Source organism: Nelumbo nucifera, chromosome 5 (genome assembly GCF_055504915.1).
Source record: "Nelumbo nucifera cultivar China Antique chromosome 5, China Antique-T2T, whole genome shotgun sequence".
NCBI lineage: Eukaryota > Viridiplantae > Streptophyta > Magnoliopsida > Proteales > Nelumbonaceae > Nelumbo > Nelumbo nucifera.
In genome coordinates, this window is record NC_142653.1 from 84,056,127 (window position 1) to 84,075,373 (window position 19,247).

The following is a 19,247-nucleotide window of genomic DNA, read 5'->3' on the forward strand; positions in this document are numbered from 1 at the left end:
CAAGAAGAACGAAAGAATTACAACTCAACGTGGCATCGTACAGACTGACACAGGCGTTGTCGTAAGTGATGAGGTCTCTTCAAGCCTAGGGAGAGCCATTATATTTGAATGTAAGAATTTTAGACAAGAAACTTTACAAAGTGATTAATCGGGCAACAGGGTCCCTCTCTCATCCATGCTTCCGGAGCAGGCTTTTGAGATTCCCTACAGTCTACGGATGATGTTGAATTTTGGCTCATGGATGATTTCCTCCTAAACCAACCGTAGCTGATCAATCGGTTTTACAGGGGTTCAATTGACCCAATCTGATAAGGCCACCGAACCCATTAGCGCCCATTTTCTAGATTGTAATCAGCCAAAAAATATATTTCTAGATTGATGCAAAGGTAGATGATGAAATGCATCAAATAGATTGAACTTTGAAGGCACCACTAGATGACGGTGGTTTTTTGTAAGTTCTTGGATCGCTTACCGTTAAAGAGGTGGAAATATGGAATGCACAAGCCTTCGTCCTCACCTCCGGTGTGGATGAAATTCATCCACTGGGATCAGCGGAGAGAGAGAGGATAGATATTGATTTTGGGAATAACGAATACAAAGTGATCCATTAATTGTTTTCAAGTTCTGACAACTAATAAAATAGACATGTAGCCCTGGCTGAGCTTCCAAAGTTGCGCTTTTGTTTGGAACCTTTTCCAGTATTTGTTTTAGAGATCAGTTACACGGGTTAAAATAATTCCGATTGCAGCTGCTTTCTGGTTCAAAATCGAGGATTCGTTTCCGCCAACGTTTAATCATCAAGTTATGCAGAAAAACCGTTCAAGCTTGGTTTATGCAGAAAAACTGTAAGATAAATGAATAAGACTATTCAAAACGTGTCATTTGTTTGATTTTCACAAAGGGCATTGTAAAGAAAATTAGATTGCGCCCAAAGGGCATTTATGTCATGTCATGAGGATGCTCAAGCTAGAGGATACATTTGAGAACGAAAATTCTAAGAGTCGGAGCTATGGTTCATCGTGGTTTTCGGTGATGATCTTCGCTCATTCAAGGAAGGACGCAAGTTTCCTTCTAAGCCACTCGGGCTCTGCTGTGAATACTTGCGTGGATTAACTAACCTATGATGGGTGGATACGCCATTTTTCCATACACATAGGAGAGAGGATCCACTTGTGGATTCTGGTGTTGGCTCATGTCATGTGGGTCCAATATGCATGGAACACCAACGTGTTAATTGTGAATTTGTAATTGGTTACCTAGTGTGTTATAACAACTGGGAAATAAAAATAAAAATTTCACTTTGGGTAAAATACAAAAAGCTCCCCTGAAGTTTCTGACAATTTAGCAAAACCTTCTCTTAAATTTTTAAAAAATATGACAAAAACCTCCCTTCCGTCAATAACCAAGACGGAAAATGTTAAACTATTGAATCAATTTTTCCCAAATGCCTATTTTACCCTTTTGCGAATGGTTTGCATATGTTTTTACAAAAATACCCCTGTCGACATGTTATCCTCTTCTCCACTGTCGACCTCTTCTCCCTTTTTTCTTATCCCAATTTATCCGGTAAGAGGAGTAACGCAGGACACAATCTCTCATCCAAACTCCAATTTATCCGGTAAGGAAGAATCTCTTTATCCTCTTTTCCTTTCGGTTTTTTCATATTATTTCTTTGTCAATTTCTTCCTCTTCTTTCAATCCTCCATCCTTGATTGCTAAGTCAATCCATTGAACTTTAACAACTTGCCATTCAAGATTTGAGATGTGGGTTGCATACAACTTTGTAATGAACTGTGTGGTTTTCTTGTCTATATCTGGTTCACCCATCCAATGCCCTCTGTCTTCATCACTGCGATGCAGCCATCCCTTGTTTCTTGCTTCGACACCTACATCGTCCCTGTTGTGCGGCTTCTAACACTTGAATATGCTCAAGATGGAGAACAGGGATGATGATTTTCTTACTCTCTTTATCACATGTGGTTTTGGTACCCATCATAATTAATTACACTATTTTTTTGAAGAGGAGACTTTTCCTTTAAACAACCCATCTAGAATACTGAAAAAACAGAGAAAAAGGGTTCAGGGTCACCTGTGCCATGCCTCAGGAAGAATCACATTGGAAATACTCGGCCATGCAAGTTAACTCATCAAAGCAAGGACACCAAGGAAACAAACTCAAACGTTACATGCCCCTTGGACCGTATGTTGATGACAAAATATTTTGGATATTCCTCAACAATGTAAGCAGTCCAAACCATGGTCTTCCCTTGGATTCATTGACAGGACAGTCCTTTGATGCCAAATATTCCCATATTGCTCTACTAGATCAAAATGAAGTATTGTCGTGGGCATCCATTCTCCTGGACCACAAAGATCAGAAAGCACAGTAGCTCTTGACCTGGTTTCTGACTTTTTCTCTAATTGTCTAGATGACCCTATCTTTCCTCTCGATCCACCATATCCAAACATCTCATGCCGTTCTCTCTGTAATTTCTTGCTAGCACTAGCAACAATAGTGTTATTGGTGTCTTCCTCATCATCGTCCAAATAATGACTTGATGCCCTACCCCCACCCTTTCTTGGAAGAGTGATGCAGCGGTGGAGGCAACGCAACCCATGCAAAGGGCAGATGTGTAGCAGACGAGAAGGCTGAAGGAGAGGGATGTGGCAGCAGAGAACCTCTAAGGATGCTGTAGACAATAAGGAGGAGGTAGAGTTTCTTGACGGGAGAGTTACTAGGGAGGTGGAGGATGCCTTCGACGAAGCATCCATTCTTCCCAACGACTTTGAGGGCGACGCAGCGTCGTTGGAAATCGTAGAAGATGCAGGAGATGTTCATGCCACCGCCGAGGCTAGCGAGGTAGACGTCCACAGTTGATTTCTTGCTGTTCCGGCCAAGGATTATGGAATAGATCTTCATGTAGTATTAAAAGTCTTCGCCTTGGAGCTTGGCCTCTCTCAAAAAATAGAGAAGGAAGAAGGTTGAAAGAAAGAGGGACACCGCCACACAGGAATGGCCTACATACTTTTCAGGTTACCAACATGAGGATCTTGCATTGCACGTGCTTTTGCCTATAGTCTACTACATACTTCAAATCTTTAATTTGTGGGAATGACGTTTTCATGTCATGCGAAAATGCTTTAAAAGGGTACGTAGGATGGTCATTTTGAAAAATTAATGCATCATTGAACGTTTTCTGTCTGGTTCATTGACGGAAGGGAGAGTTTTCCAAAAGTTTAGAGGAGGTTTTTGTTAAAGTAAAACTTGAGGGAAGGTTTTTATGATTGTCAGAAAGAAACCACAGATGAGGTTTTTATATTTTACCCTAATACAATTAATGCTGGGTATGTGTCCATCAGTAGAGTAGTGTAGAAGCGAAAAATAAAAGGATATGGTATCCCACTTTACAGGAGGAAAAAGGGTTGTAAAGCTATTGATGCCAATGCAATTCAGTTGCATGTGTATATGCCAATCCCCAATGCAAGTATAGAATCGATGCATCATCAATAATTTCTCAACCCAGATAGTAGATAGTAGAGAAGGAAGAAGGAAGAGAAAACAAAACTCTTACAGGATTCCCTCACTTGCACCATCCACATTGAGCTTCTAGGGTATGAATACTAGAACACTATTAAGTTGGTAAACCTTCCTAATTTTCACTTTTATGCTTTATTAGATTCTAGGTACTTTTGGTGATACAAAATGCAGTCCCAAGGCTCATGTTTTACTTTTACCCAGTATGCTCTTTTATATGCTTAGTTTCCATTTGCTTTCTTGGATCCCACAAAAAAAAAAAAAAAAAGGGGGAGTGGGGGAGTGGAGGGGGGCAGCACCCGCTCAGAAATCGAAATTTCGATTGGGGAAGTACGGAAATCGATGCAGTTGTTATATTTTGCATGACAATAGTATTTTTTTAAAGAATCAGTTATATTCCACGCTCTAATGAAAAGTGGACACCTGGCTGAGCCATGATGCAGACACGTGGGCGAGTTGAGTAGATGCATGATTGGCAGCTTCAGCAAAGGAGGCAACATATGTAAACATCTTTCATGATTAATATAGGAAATGTTTCCAATGCATGCTGAGATGTACATGTGGGGTGCCAATGCGATCTCAAGTCCTCGACTAATTCCAATCGAAGAAGCGACATGTGTTGCATGTTGGCAACAAAGGCAGCATAAGACTCAAGTTGATGCAACGGCTTGGCCCTTCTAGGACACACATGGCCCATGTTGGAGACACTACTGAACAATGGAACCGGATCTGTGCCTCACACCGATCTCACAGGCACATCCCACCATGCATTGGGAACATCTCTCATACTTGTATGTTGGTATTCACGGGAGATGTTCCCACTGCATGGTGAGATGTGCCTGTGAGGTCAGTGTGAGGCACCCAGTGTGAGGAGCAGATCCCAAGTCACTTGGTGACTCCTACAAGGAGGTGACATGTGGCCCACGAACTAGAAACAGAACAGGCCACCCACCAATACAAGAGTAATAAACCCTAGGGTGACACTCTGAGTGCCTATAAAAGGGCTCGTCATCCAGGGTAACACTTTCTGATGCATTTTTGCTCTCACTGCTCAGCTCGCACTACACTTCATAGCTCATCTTGCTATCTCAGTTCAACTTTGCTGACTTTCATCTGATACTAACTTGAGCGTTGGATAACCTTTCCCTGGGAACCACCTCGTGGCCTCTAACCATCATTACATTTGTAGATCACTATCATTTCAAACTTCAAAGTTTGTTAAATCATCACCCTCACACTTGTTGCCAAACCAAGCAGCAACAAATATAATTGCTTATGAGAAATCGAGAATATTATCCTTAGTAAATCTTGCAAATGGTTGATTGAAACTTGGGCTGTGTTTGGTTGCAGTGCAATTTTATTTGCACTGGTACAATGGAAGTGCAAATGAAAAGAATGCAAATTCTGGTTTAATTTTGTTTCGAGTCAGGTCTTATTTACTTCATTTGTATTGCAATCAAACAAAATAAGGTAAATTTTGATCTAACAACAAATTATAATTTGCACCGAAATCATTTTCACTACCATGGTTCTGCATCAGTGCAAATAAATTTGTATTGCAACCAAACACAGCCTTAGGCAACTGGCCAGGTGGTGACAATAAGGCGGGTTTCCTTAAACGGCAAGTCCAGCTCCCCTCTCAATGCATCGATTAAAAAGTCTTGGTAAATGAATTCTTCCATCTAATTGGACGAGTTCAACATTTTTTGACATAAACGCAGCCCATGGTCTGATTTGGAATCGGGAACTTGGTTTATATGTATGACCATTATAAGACATGGTCTGAATGTTCGATGTCAGCCGTCAGACCACCTCAAACAGAGTAAAAAGCATATGTTCAGTTCGGGCTTCAATGCAAGCATCATCATAATTCACAATCTACAAAGCAAATGTAGCATAGGACTTTGTCTATGGCCAAGACCATTGCTGGGGTTGTGTTTGGTGACATTGATGTTTCTACCTCAAAAAACCTTTTGGGTTGATCAATACAAATTGGCGAGAGACATGCATCATCACATCACATGAGAATTATTTTAACTAGAATGATTAGACTTCACCCCTAGAGCAAGAAACAGCCTCTCATACATACATTTTTAAGATACGTCTACTTAACAATAAATAGCCTCAAATAACAATTTTATGTAAATTTAAGGGAGAAACAGCAATGGTACCAAATACAACCCAAGTGAATAGGAGACCATACGGTATAAATCAAATGGAAATCCTACTATCCTATCCAATTACAGTTAACAAGGCAGCAAAGCAATAGCTTCATCAAAGCTAAAGTTGGCCCACTTAAGCCAAGCCAACTGAGAACTTACTGACGTATTAGATGCTTAGATTCTAGAACAAAATTGTTGAACTTCAACCATATGAACATTTTGTGTTGTTCTGGCCCTGGTACTCACTATATCAGTTTCTGCAGGAATCTTTGGATCAGATTTATTTTCTGATGCATAAACAGCATGATATATTTTCCATACCACGTTCCAAAATCCTATGTACATGAACCAAATACAAAGTCGAAACAATTTCCAAGAATCAAGTAAATGTTCTTACAGATTATTTTCTTCTAATTCCCTATTCTGATAGAAAGATAATGAGTAAAAAAACATGCTACGAAAATATACTCACCGGTAGTGATCCCTCGGCCAAGGCCTGCCTATTACACAACTAATACATCTTCCACACACGTCATGCCATATGTCAAGGTTAACGATACAAAAAATAAATCAAATAAATGTTCTAAGCTTACAACATGCATGGCCAACATTGTCAGATCCAGATAATGCACTTGAGGCCTTCATTTACTTTTCCCTTTTTCTCTGTTATCAAAAGAGAAGTTCCCAACAGAGAACTCATTATCCTTTTGAAGATTATCTGAATTGGGATACGTCAAAGAGGTGTATCTGGGCACGAGAATCAGTTATATATCTGAGAAACCATTCAAGAGAACCAAAATAATGATTTCCTACCGCCCAGTTTTTGCCCGCTTCATCCCAGTGGAATTGAAAGGAGATACACTACCACTTGGTCGAGGGCTCTCTTCTCTTAAGTTAGAATTCAGCATGGCTAGTTCCCTGAGCTGTTGCCTCTTGTAAAAATCCTGTGACTCATCCTGCCATGTGGAAGATGAAGAAAAATTAAGAACAAAGGTCATTAACCAATGTTGATGATTCCGGCTATCCGGAGTCTTTGGGGGGTGGGGGATGGACTGAACAGAATGGAATGGCAGAAAAGATGAAGCCAACCCCATATATAGTTGGGAATTGGGACAAGGTTTTGATAATGATGATGATAATTGCTAAGGACTGATCAAATTGTTTTGCTAGATTTGCACAACATGTATTGCCAGGGGATTGGAGAATCATGGTCTATCACAGGTCTTCATGTATTTTCTTAGTTAAATGAGTTGAGGACATGAAATAATGGAATGGTGGTCCAACAGACCCACAATGAGTGCCACATGAGCAGCTCAAACTTGTCTGTCCTCACTTGAGTGCTCTTATGAAGATTGATAGAAACTCTGAACTTGACAGTTTCTACCACAAACCACAGTATCAACATGCAGCAGACAGACTCAACATCAAGATTTTCTTTTAACAAGAATAATATCACTAAACTATCAGAATTGACAGCTGGATTCCAAGAAAATGGCATCAACTGAGAATAAATACCACAGGTTTAAGCAATTCCTCGATAATTTCCTGGGCTTGTCTTAGTCTCGTATCAACAATATTGGCAGGTAACTCAGCTTCAATCAAAATATGGAGGGGGTCATTTAGGTGCTCATAACCTGGTCTTCCTCTTAGCTTCTCCTCCTTGAGGACAAAAGGCATATAAAAGTATTTAGTACATAATCACAAAGGAAATTTGAATTGGAAAAAAAAAAATTATTTCTCTTAGAAATCATGCTTCCAGTTTCCAATATATCTTACCTTGCCTGGGTCTTTTATTGAACCTTTTCCTCTAATGTACACACGGCAGCCTGTAGAAGCTTCCACCCGTTTTAGTGAGTTACCCCTAGGCCCCAGAAGCCGCCCAACAAAATTGAACTAGTGGTGCATAATAGGTAGTCAGTTGTGATATCTTTTACCCTTCTACTTACAAGCAACAATTTTATTCAAATAAGTTTAAAGATAGAATACACAATTGATAAGCTTACATTTGGGTAACTGTCTACTGGAATCTCCAAGCGCAAAATCTTCTTGACAACAAATGAGCTTGGGCTTGCTGGTGCTCCTTGCCAGTCCATGGTTATTCCTTGAGGCCCACCAAATCTCTGTCACATAATAAAATAACGGTATTGGTTCCACAAGTTGTAGGTATATAACTTGTAACATACTAAAAATCAAAAAGAAAAAGAAAAAGAAAATAAAAGAAAGTACAATTGCCATAAAGAAACTGTAGAAATACAAGGATGAAAAATGAAGGCACTTAAAACTCAGATGTATAATAGGTGCTTAAAATGTTAGTCCACAACATCAGAAGAAATGACAATCAGAAATGAGTAGAAATGGGGACACTCGAGCAGCTCAAAACAACAGGTAACAGATGTAAGACAGTAATGTCATGTAGCCAGTATTGCATGGACACAGATTTACAGACATGGAAATTAGAATACAAGACGTGTCCAAGTCTAACTCAGAAAGACAAAAAAACATTGACTCCTGTAAACGTCTAAAGTATAATAGTTCATATTTTTTGACTTCAAACATTATTTACCTATAAAAAAAGGTTTATTATGTTGTCTTTTCTTTCTAAGTAACATTTCATAGGAAAAAAAATAGAACTTATCATGTACATAGGCTGTTCATTTATATCAAATAAGCTAGAAGAAAAAGAAACATGTTACATAGTAGTTTCCATCAAGAATCCATTAAGTGTTGGAAACCAAGTTTGTCAAACATGGGCATTTCATCCATTTAGGAGAGTCCATGTAACATTGGTTATACCGTTATAGGATATAAATCAACAGTATCTCTATGCCATATGTGAATCCATGGTTCAAAGTATCAATACTCCCAATACTTTGTGTATCGAGAGTTTGTTTTGACTCCAACTCTATCTTTTTTATCTTTGTTTGGGTAACCTTTAGACAAGTGTCCCATAAAAACACCTTTTATCATATTAAAACACCACAAGATATGATACGCCCGATACGAAGCATTTTACATTGATACTTTGAACCTTGTGTGAATCCTATAAACATAGCCTCACTTTGGAGGTCAAACAATAGACAGCTACATATCTAACCTTATAGAACCATGTCTTTTTAATCATTTAACATGATCCATTGCCATACACAAGATAATCTGGATAAGTTAGATTAACATGATCTTCCCTCCCCAGACAGAACTTTGTGATGAATCAAAAGAATAAGCAGGCCTAACCTATGGGAAGCTTTTAATAAAAGGTACCAAAACAGAGTGACTCAGATTCCCCCATTACCAAAGCACTATTCAATGGATTCAACTACTAAAGATACTAAGATGAAAGATCGCATCCCATCCACTGCCCTGACATGTCAATTGTATCTCATTATGTTAGTGAGTGATTAAAATGAAAAGCTGCTTTCTACCATCAAGTATTGGATTCAAATGGGATGGATGATCAGCTTTTTAGGTGAATGATGGGATGGTCAGCATGGGACATTTCAAAAAACTAAAAGCAGTCAGCAGCTTTGGTAAACAGAAAATTAAAGAATATGTAAGACTAAATAGATGAACAACGCAACACCACCTCCAAGTTAAGGGTTCCTCACTCCACGCCATATTGCAAGGAACTTCAGTAGACCACTCTTGTGTTTTATACTCAAAATTCTTAAGCAAATTAGCATCAACTGCTTTCAAACACAAGTATTTGGGGCGTGTCTAATGTTGGGGTGGTTGGGACACAAGCACACTGATATGGAGAAGAACAAAATGGTCTGTAATGCTCAAGTACTCTGTTTTGGGTGTTGTTTATGAATGTACTCTGTTTTGCGCAAAAACAATGTATTCTGCCCGCAGAATATTCTGTTTTGCGTCTACACAAAAATCATCCCTTCCTTCTTGCTCAAACTAAGCATGAACAAGGAAATAGAATGGCAACAATAACAGTATTCAAGTAAAAGAAATGCAAAGCAATAGAGAATAAGAGCACATCATGATTTTTAACAAGGAAAAGATCTCCAAAAGGAACACAAGGCACTAGCCCAGAAAATCTCCACTATAATGATGATAATGGGAATACAAAATACCTTTCTAGCAATAGCTAGAGGAAACAAAGCATCAAGAAAAGAAATCCTCTTAGTTAAAGCCCAAACCTTTCACCAACAAGGTGGAATACAATCACCAAAGAAACAGAATACTTCTCACCTCAAAAGGAAGAACAACCTCTTGAAAACAATCTTTGGAGATGCTTGATAGCAAATACGTACTATGGTATGAGCCTTCACAGTGAACTCCATTATCTAAGAAAACTATTTTGTGTTGAGAGAAACCCTCCAAGAGAATAGCAACAGATTACATATGTTTCCCTCTCCTTTTCTTTTTGAAACAAGAGCAATATGAGACAAGAGAGGAGTTGGACCCACAGTACACCCAACATCTAGAAAACTTGCCAGTAAGAACATTGACAAAAATTTTCATTTCTATGTTTCCAAGATGTGAATCATGGTTGGAAACTAGATCAGATATTTCAAAGCTCCAAACAAGTTAACTCAAATTGTTCAACTTTCTTAAGAATCAGGATGATTGCAATAATAGCTGTTAACCCAAAGAACCAGATGTGACATGTGAGAACATGTTCTGGGATTGCTCTCAGGAAGCACTTTTATGGCTTCTTAGAGGGGGGAAGACTTCTTCAAGTTTTTTTATCATTAAAAGAAGATATTTATTGATAAAGAAAGGGTGTCTTTACATCATTGAGTAGCCTTGGCTACCCCTTACAACAGGAGACAGAAAAACCCCCAAAGATTTTGCTTTTCTATGTTATAACTGTGCCCAGAATACTTGTTCTCTGTTCACCCCTTGTTTTGCCAACTGATCAGCTAGATTGCCGGCTGACCTTGGAACCCACTGAATTAATAACTGTAGGTCTTTTGACAACTTTCTAAGTTTTTTTATCTCATTTCTGAACCACCATGGATTTTTTTCCTCTTTTCTCAGCCAGCTTAGGATTGCTATAAAATCACCTTTAATTACCAGCTTTTGAGAGCCTAATTCCACAGTTTTCTGTAGGCCGAACATGACTGCCTTCAGTTCTGCTCTTGTGGAATCCTCTTCCCCCAATTGGTCCTGAGAACAGTCCCAGAATTCCCCCCCTATCATTTCTTAATACTCCACCTATATCCCAGAAGGGCCTGGATTGCCAAGACTTGTTCAAGTTTCAATGGGACTTGGTGCTTTTGGCCTTCTGTGTGAAACAGACAATTCAAACATGTCATGATATTTGAACATTAAGATTCCTTTTAAATACATTGACTACCCTCATATATATTTTTAATAAACTTTTAATAATTAATGCACCCATTAAACCTTTATATATGTGCAAAAGCTACTTCCTCGTACAAAAGAAATCACCAAATAGCTAACCTGATCCTCATAACCTCTCTACCACTACCTGAGTTCAATAAACATAGCTCATCATCTATCATGTACGGAGTCTTTTTCCCATTCTTTCCTATGTACAAAGAAATCACCAAAATAGCTAACCTGATCCTCATAACCTCTCTACCACTACCTGAGTTCAATAAACGTAGCTCATCATCTAATCACGTACGGAGTCTTTTTTCCCATTCTTTCCTATGCTAAGATGAACACAGATCCACTACTCAGGAATCAAGATTACATTCCTATCTTGGTTTTTGACATTGAGATGTTTCATTTTTATTATCCAGAAGGGAGTTCCTTGACAAGTTTCTAAATCAAGCAATAAGCAGGCAACCTCAACCTCTTCTTTGAAGCTTGCTTCAGAGCTCAGACCCATTCTTAATCCAATAGCACTTTCCAGGATCCTCTTATTACAGCCAGCAAATGCAACAAAACCATTTTTAACTACTACCATGTAAAACTTTTTTTTATCAGTAAACATGTATTTTATTAAATTAAAGACTGTAAACAGTTTATACAACTTGGTGATGGGACTGTTGATCCCTTTAATCACTTTATTCTATCTCTCATTACAGTGCAGCCCAAAATAGTTGCCTTCTCAATGCCCCTTGTTTTACTAAAGCATCAGCTAGCCCATTTGCACTTCTTCGGACCCATTAAAATTCAGCCTCAACCTCCTTTGCAATCTTTTCCACTTCCCTAATCACTTGTTTAAACGTCCACGAGGTATGGCTACTGCAATTACTACTTTTGAGTCCCCTTCCACCTCAATATGTCTTTATCCTAACTGTTTGGCTAACTTTAACCCTTGTAGTAATGCCAAAATTTCATCCTTCAATGAGTTTCTGATGCCAACCAGTCCTGAGAACAAACCCAATATCTTCCTTTCAGAATTTCCGAATACTCCTCCTACTCCTGAAACGCCCGGATTTCCAAAGGAGCTCCCATCAAAATTTAGTTTCACTTTATTGCCTTCTGGCGGTTTCCGCTCCAGCCTTACTTTATCTCTTACTCTTGATGACTGCTATTTCAGGCCAGGTTTTTAGAATGTCTGTGACTAAGAAGACTTGAAAGCTATCCAAGGGTTTTACCCAATGAGATACTTTCACCTTGATGCTATCAATGACTTCCTCTACTGTTCTGCTTTTTTTCCGAGAAAATCCTATTATTCCTCTCTTCCCATATTACCCAATAAATTGCTGCCTTTGTTGCTTTCCACATTACCATCCCTCTTTTCTTTCATGGTCTCAAGAAGTCACGGTTGAAGAGTTCTGCCACATCTTGAGGGGGAACCCACCTACAGCCAAAGAGAGTACAAAAGAATTCCCAAATTTAGAGCACAAAAGAACAGGATATCATTAAATGGGATAGGGTCTCACCACTTTCCTTACACAAAGAGCACACATGAGGAGAAAGGCAGACGTATGGCCTTCTTCTCTGCAGCATATCACAAATGTTTACCTTACCAAGGAATATTTCCCAACAGAAGGCTTGAATATTCGGGGGAATAGGCTTGCACCAAATTTCTTTCACACACCCAGGGGGTTGGGGGAAGTAAGTACTCTAAAGAATGAAGAACAAGAAAAGAGACTGTCTGGAGAGCCTACCCAGATCCTAGAATCTTCCAGTGAAGGGTCCAAGTGGATTTGCCCTAGAAGGTCCAGCAATAGGATTAAAGACTCAGATTCGTTTTCCCTTAGTCCCCTGTTGAGGCCCAAGTTCCAGTTCACACCATTTGGACATTGTGCTCCCAACATGGATATAGCTTTTCCCCCTTAAGGTTAGATAGCGCAAAGAGATCAGGAAATTGATCTTTAAGTGGGGTTTCCCCTACCCAAAGATCTTCCCAAAATAGAATTTTATTACCTTGTCCCACATCAAACCGGATGGAATTGAGGAAAGTAGGGTAGATTTCATGAATTGCTTTCCAAGGAGAAGTCGAAGAACAGTGAGGGGAGATTTTTGCATCCCAACCATTTTCGTCCACCCCATGAATGCCCTTAATCACTTTTTGCCATAGTTTGTCTCTCTCAAAGGGAAACCTCCAAAGCCATTTACCTAGTAGAGTTGTGTTCCTTAATAGGATGTTCCCAATTCCTAAACCCCCTTGTTCCTAAAGTTTGCTAACCTGCTCCCACTTGATCAAATGGTCCTTCCTTTCCTCTCCTGGATCCCAAAGGAAATCTCTCATAAACTTCTCTAAGCACCTTGCAACCCAAGAAGAGATTCTAAAAGTTGAAAGGAAATAGGCGGGATGTGAAACATTGACATTCTAAGCTTCTATAACTTGTAAAAGGAAATAAGGTGCTTGTACTTTATTAAGTATAGATTTACAAAATTGTTTCTTCAATTTTAATTAACCAATATAAATATTTTGTTGTGCAATGTGCAAGATATTCAAAGCAAGAATACTAATGAACTGTTAGTCTACTACTATCAAATGAGCATAACTTGCAAAATATTGTTTTTTAACAGCATCAAATTAGGGTGTGAATAAAACAAAGCCAGATTAAATTTAAGCATTAAAATAAGATGAACTTATACATCGCAGATGTGAGAGAGAGAGAGAGAGGAAACAATCTTTATAAAATCAATTCATGTGTCCTAGATACATTATCCTTTTCTTTTGATTTTTTCTGACATGTAAGAAATCAACAAAAGCAATTAGATAGAAACTGCACAATAGAAATAACATAAAATGTATAATTTTATTTTAAGATATTCCACTCTTGTTCCTTGTTGATATCCATTAAAACATTAACTTCAGTTCATTTTGTCAGTTATCCTCTCTTTTGTTAGGACTTGATGAAGTTCTGTCATAATTACCAAGAAGTGGTTGAAGGCATTTCTCAATACAACCTTTGGAAAGTACGGAAAGCCCTCTTCATACATGTTACCATTTTAAATGGACCATAAAGTTCATAAAACAAGGCCACATGAGAATCGAGCATGGAAATATGTTAAGAGGCCCAAGCAACATAGATGTTAGTTGAAGGCAAAAGTGATACAACTTAGTCATCAGATGAAAGACTTGATATAAGTCAATCACAATGGACCACATGCCAGGCTATTTAGAATGTTAAAGGGGACGGAAAAAAAAAATGCAGTGATTATAGAAATTTAACTAGAAGTTGTCAAGTCCCCATTTTTTAATGCATCATCTTACTTTATAGCTAATACTTACATTTAAGAAAAATTGACTGCAGTAATAGGCACTTCTTGAAGCAGCTACAAATGTATTATTTGGCCAATATGTTTGCAATATATGATAACAGAAGCAAGGAGCAATTAACCACATGTCAGGTTACATTGAGTGTTAAAGGGAACAGAAAAAGGAATGCAGTGATTATAGAAATTTAACTAGAAGTTGTCAAGTCAAGCCCCCTTTTTAGAAGACATATCTCACTTTATAGTTTTTACTTACATTTAAGAAAAATATGAAAAATGGTTGCTGTAAATAGGCACTTCTTGAAGCAGATACAAATGTATTATTTGACCAATTATGTTCGCAATATATGATAACAGAAGCGAGGAGCAAAAGGCCAAAGCAGCAAAGTAAATTCAAACAATGCAAAGAACATTTCACGGATGATATGTAACTAAGTAAAATAACTGGTTTTCGTGAAAATTTAGTGGAATTAAATCATTGAATGGATTGTCCAGATAATATTTTTCTTTTCTTGCTACTAGAGACAAAGAAAAAACGTAAAGAGCAGCATGATAATATCTGACTGATGATATAAAAAGGTTTTAGTAACTCTCTAGACCCTGCATCATTAGAATTGCTTTGACATGATCGCCAACTAGTCATTGTGAACAAAATAACTTCATCCATGATACCTATGTCGGGTAATGGTTAGTTGGCTAACTCTTGGAATCTTTGTATGGGAAACATCAAGTATCACATCAATGGAGGACCCCCTTCCCCTTGCGGACAACAGCTAATACTTGAGCAGCTTAAGGGATAAGGTTAACACTTAACACTCAGGAAAAGTGTAAGTATCTAGTCAAGTGCAAATCTGCAACATTAAGCTATATGTTGTTCAATGGGTAAAAGTATCTAGGTCTGGAGTCTGGACACTCTCTGAATCAATGAGACAGTAAGGCACATGTGCACTTAAGGGGAATAATTGTTCATCTACATCATAGACCACCATATTCATCAAAGGTGTTGCATTCCAACACTAGAAGTGCTCATTATTAAGCTGTTAGTAAAAGCCACATGTAGGCAATTAAACATGCAACAAAAGGCAGTAAGAAGGGATTTTATATTAAACTTGCAACATAAAGAGTTGTGGAATGACAAGATGAAGATGCTACCAACAGAGCACGCAACACTTACCTCCTGAGAGAGCCCATTCCATACCCCTAAACCTGTTCCTCCAAAACTTGACATAAGGTTTGAGGATGCCATTGGGCTGGGGCTACCATGCTGAAGTCTGTCATAATCACCAAAACTTTGATTGGAGGCCATCCCAGAAACCCGTAAAATCTCTGTACACATGAAGTAAAATGACAGTAAGAACTGACTTGTACTTCTGATAAATTTAGAGAGAGAGAGAGTTGACCAAGAACTAAAAAACGAAACTTATGAATAGTATAAGGGTCTGAAATTAAAATAAAGATATGGTTAAACTCCAGGGTTGCCAGAATAGCATAATTACAATTCTGTTTGGATCCCAATTAATCTCAAGAGCCCCAGGGCATCCCTATCCCGTATCCAAAGACTAGTTATCATCCAGATCCTAAATTAATTTTTCTATTTTCTGTTACAAATATAGCTCCGCCTCTCCTGTTGCTTATGCTTCTGAAAATCAAGGTTGCCCCATTTCATTTTGTTGAAGCTATTCAACATTTATACTGGCATAATATTTTCCCTACTGTGCTCTAAGGAGTAAGGAACTAAAGATTGGTGATAGGCATGGCTTTTGATAAGGTGCAATGGCAATATAGAATTCATGTAGCAACCCCAGAAGGTTGGGATTAAGACTCTGTTGAGTTGACTTCACTTCACTTGATTCTAGTTTCTAAATTCTACCAACAACTAATATTGTGGAAGCGATATAGTTAACATACTAAGCAAACAAGTATCAAAACAAGGAATCTCTTGGAATGCCCTTTACTTGTATCCATAAACTTAACAAAATTTCATGATTTAATGTTATCCCTTTTATTAGTGATCCTCTTCCTCTATAAGAATATATCAAATAAGACATCGATTTCAAGTTTCAATGACCATTTTTATCAATTAACTCAAAAGAAACCTCCCAAACAGCATTTAATAGGAGGATTACATCAAGCAACATATTCTTGTTCAAAGCAGAGACTAAAAGGTCGAGGCAAGAAGCCAAAGGATAGTGAAGATAAAAACCTACCAAACTGATCTAGTACATCTCTTATGCATAAAGAACAGCATTCTTGTGATCATATAAAATAGACCAAAACCAAAGAAATCCATCACAACCCAGAAAACCTAGATCCAGAACTCATAAGGAAGCCAATGGAGGTACAAACCTTGATTCAACAGTCGGCTACATATTGGAAGGACTTGCATGAAAGGACCAAGCTTCTGATGTTCAGCTAATAGCTCCGTCAAGTACTGACTAAAAGGAAAGAAAAGGTACCCAGAATTCAACAACAGCCAAATCAATCAAAATTATAGGAATTTCTCGGGAAAAAAGAAAAAAAAAACAAGAAGAAAGAAAATAAAAAATCAACAACAACATAGAAAAACAACGCTTTCATGTTTCCATAGTACCTCTCGATGTCCGGGGTGTTCCTAATCTGCGGAGAAACCGCTCTTGCAGGTGAGAAGTTGTGACTATATAAACCTGACATGCCTCTTATAATGGATGGAAAAAGTGTTCGGTTGCAGAGAAGAAAGAGAAGAATGAAAAGAATTAAAGGGGATTTTTGTGAGAGAGGCACCAAAGGTCTGTTAAGCTGCAGAAAGGAAGGAACCCTGAAAGTAAATTAAAAAAAAAAAAAGAAAAAAAAAATTGTAGAAATGAGTTCCTCTTTTGGTTCTTAATGGGTTTAAATAGATGTTATGTGGGGTTTAAGGTGGTGTAGAATTGAGAAATTTACAGTGGGGAAGGGAGAAAAAGAAGTAAGATTTTAATAACAGTCACACCCACAGAGATCTAAAAAAGCGAAAAAGAGGGGAGAGAGAGAGAGATTTGAATATTTTCGTCAGAACGGTCATACAGACTTTGATGTACGCGCGGAACTGGGGCACAGTTAAAAAGCGAGCCCCACACTGATTGAAAAAATGGTGGCCATCTGATTCAGAGGATCGGGACCCACATGCGAGTTGGATACAGTTGGGAAGTTGCAAACTTGAAGGCCATTTAATTTGATGGGTAGCTTTGCCAGACAGTCAATTGAACGATTGTGTGTCCTTTTCCTTATCCACCCACACTCAAGATGTGGTTATGGTTTGGTTGTGAATCGTCTGATCTGATCGACTCTGCACTCCAAAGCTTACTCCTGACAGATCTCTCGTTTTAGGTGGCCTCTTCATGTGTTCTGTTCTTCTATTCTCTGCATTACTTACACTGCCTAGCTATGCTATGCTAAGCTACTCTGCTTGCTACTGCCAGGGTCCAGGGAAAATGATCTGGTAAAAAGACAAAGAAATAAGCCCATTTAATTCAGTTCAGTTCAGCCCATTATTATTATAAATTATAAATTATAAATTATAAATTATTAAAAAAAAAGTATAAACTGGGAGATGGAGCATAGGGATAAGCAGATGCTGTCATGAAAAGTGAAGTTGGTATATGCGTTGCATTTGTGCTGAGTATGCATGGCCAAGGTATCCAAGGCTTTTTAATGGTATCACATGAAAGTGTTGGCTGGGCCTCCTCACCAGCCCAATGTGATAAAAATACAAGATTTCCTATGTCCTTTCTTTCCCCATATGTGTCATTTTTGGGGGGTTTTGACGTGTAGTAAGAGAGCAACAAGCCTACAAGCACGCTTTATGGGCCGGGCGTGTAAGGCTCTGTTTGTTTTGCAGTCTGATTTTCATTTACACTGGGTTGGGTGCAAATGGGTCAGTGTAAATTTTGTTTATTTCTGCTTCAGGTTTCGCGTCGTTTTGTTTGTTTGCTTATGACTTACGAGTGAATTAGTAATATAATCTGCCCCCACTTCGAAAATCGAAATAAATACAAATATATGGTTACTTGTTTGGAAGGAGGAAAGCAGTATAAATTTTGCGTCAGTTTTTAAGGGAGGAAATAACAAACAAACAAACAAACTTTGCACGCCAATGAATGTGCAAAGGAAAATGGGGTGCCAGCCAGTTTATTGGTGAGGTCTCTAGCCTGGTTTTAGTAGAGGCTAGGGATCCAATCTCACCTTCACCAGGGTTGAGGGTTTAAGAAGGGACACCCCACACCCCAGTCATGTAATACATTTGCCCACTCAAAAAGAAAAGAGTGCAACTGGAATAGTAAATTCAAATTTCACATCAGGTAGGAGTACAAATTTTAACTACAAATAAACAAAAGTAAATGCAAAATTTCCACCCCATTCACATTTTACACCGCAATTCACAAATAAACAGAGCCTAACCTTAAAGAAGGCAAACTTTATTAAAGAATTACATACACCATATATAATATGTGTTTGGTTTCGTTTACATTTTTTTTTGTCAATGTTTATATTTTATTTGCTTATAAAACTAGAAAAGTAATAATTACAACCGTTTATGACAATTAGGCATCATTAGGCACCATTAGGCACCACATCAGCATAACAGTGAAAAAATGTCTAACTGTTTGAGGAACGTTTAAAAAACAACTTTCCCAAATAGTAAACATGCATAGAAACCGAAATCACATTTTACTATTATTCTAAATATGTACAAAAGGACATGAAAGGAAAACTGCTGAAATGGCGCCTATATATAATGTTTATTGAATAAACGCCTATGATTCTAAACACCCTCATAGTGTTTATAGGTAAACAAATACCACGAATGTGACCAAACGAAGAACGGAAGAACCCGTCCCTGACACCTAACCATCTGATTGCGATAAGTGCAGTAGTGACCCAAAAAGTGTAGGGTACATAAGCTACAAAATCCATGCCATAAGGCAATGAAATTG

The 19,247-nt window shown here is 38.2% G+C and overlaps 1 protein-coding gene and 1 pseudogene across 1 annotated transcript; both read right to left on the minus strand.

Annotated features, from left to right (window-relative positions):
* Positions 1-1,299: 1,299 nt before the first annotated feature.
* Positions 1,300-6,342, minus strand: LOC148791949 (FHA domain-containing protein FHA2 pseudogene; annotated as a pseudogene).
* Positions 5,952-17,338, minus strand: LOC104612969 (KH domain-containing protein At2g38610). The gene is made up of 7 exons (XM_010280642.3): positions 16,889-17,338; positions 16,645-16,733; positions 15,473-15,624; positions 7,701-7,817; positions 7,474-7,590; positions 7,213-7,356; positions 5,952-6,653 (listed from the first exon to the last, which is right to left on the minus strand). The coding sequence occupies exons 1-7, from the start codon at positions 16,966-16,968 to the stop codon at positions 6,507-6,509; spliced, it is 846 nt and encodes a 281-aa protein (XP_010278944.1). The 5' UTR covers positions 16,969-17,338; the 3' UTR covers positions 5,952-6,506.
* Positions 17,339-19,247: the final 1,909 nt, after the last annotated feature.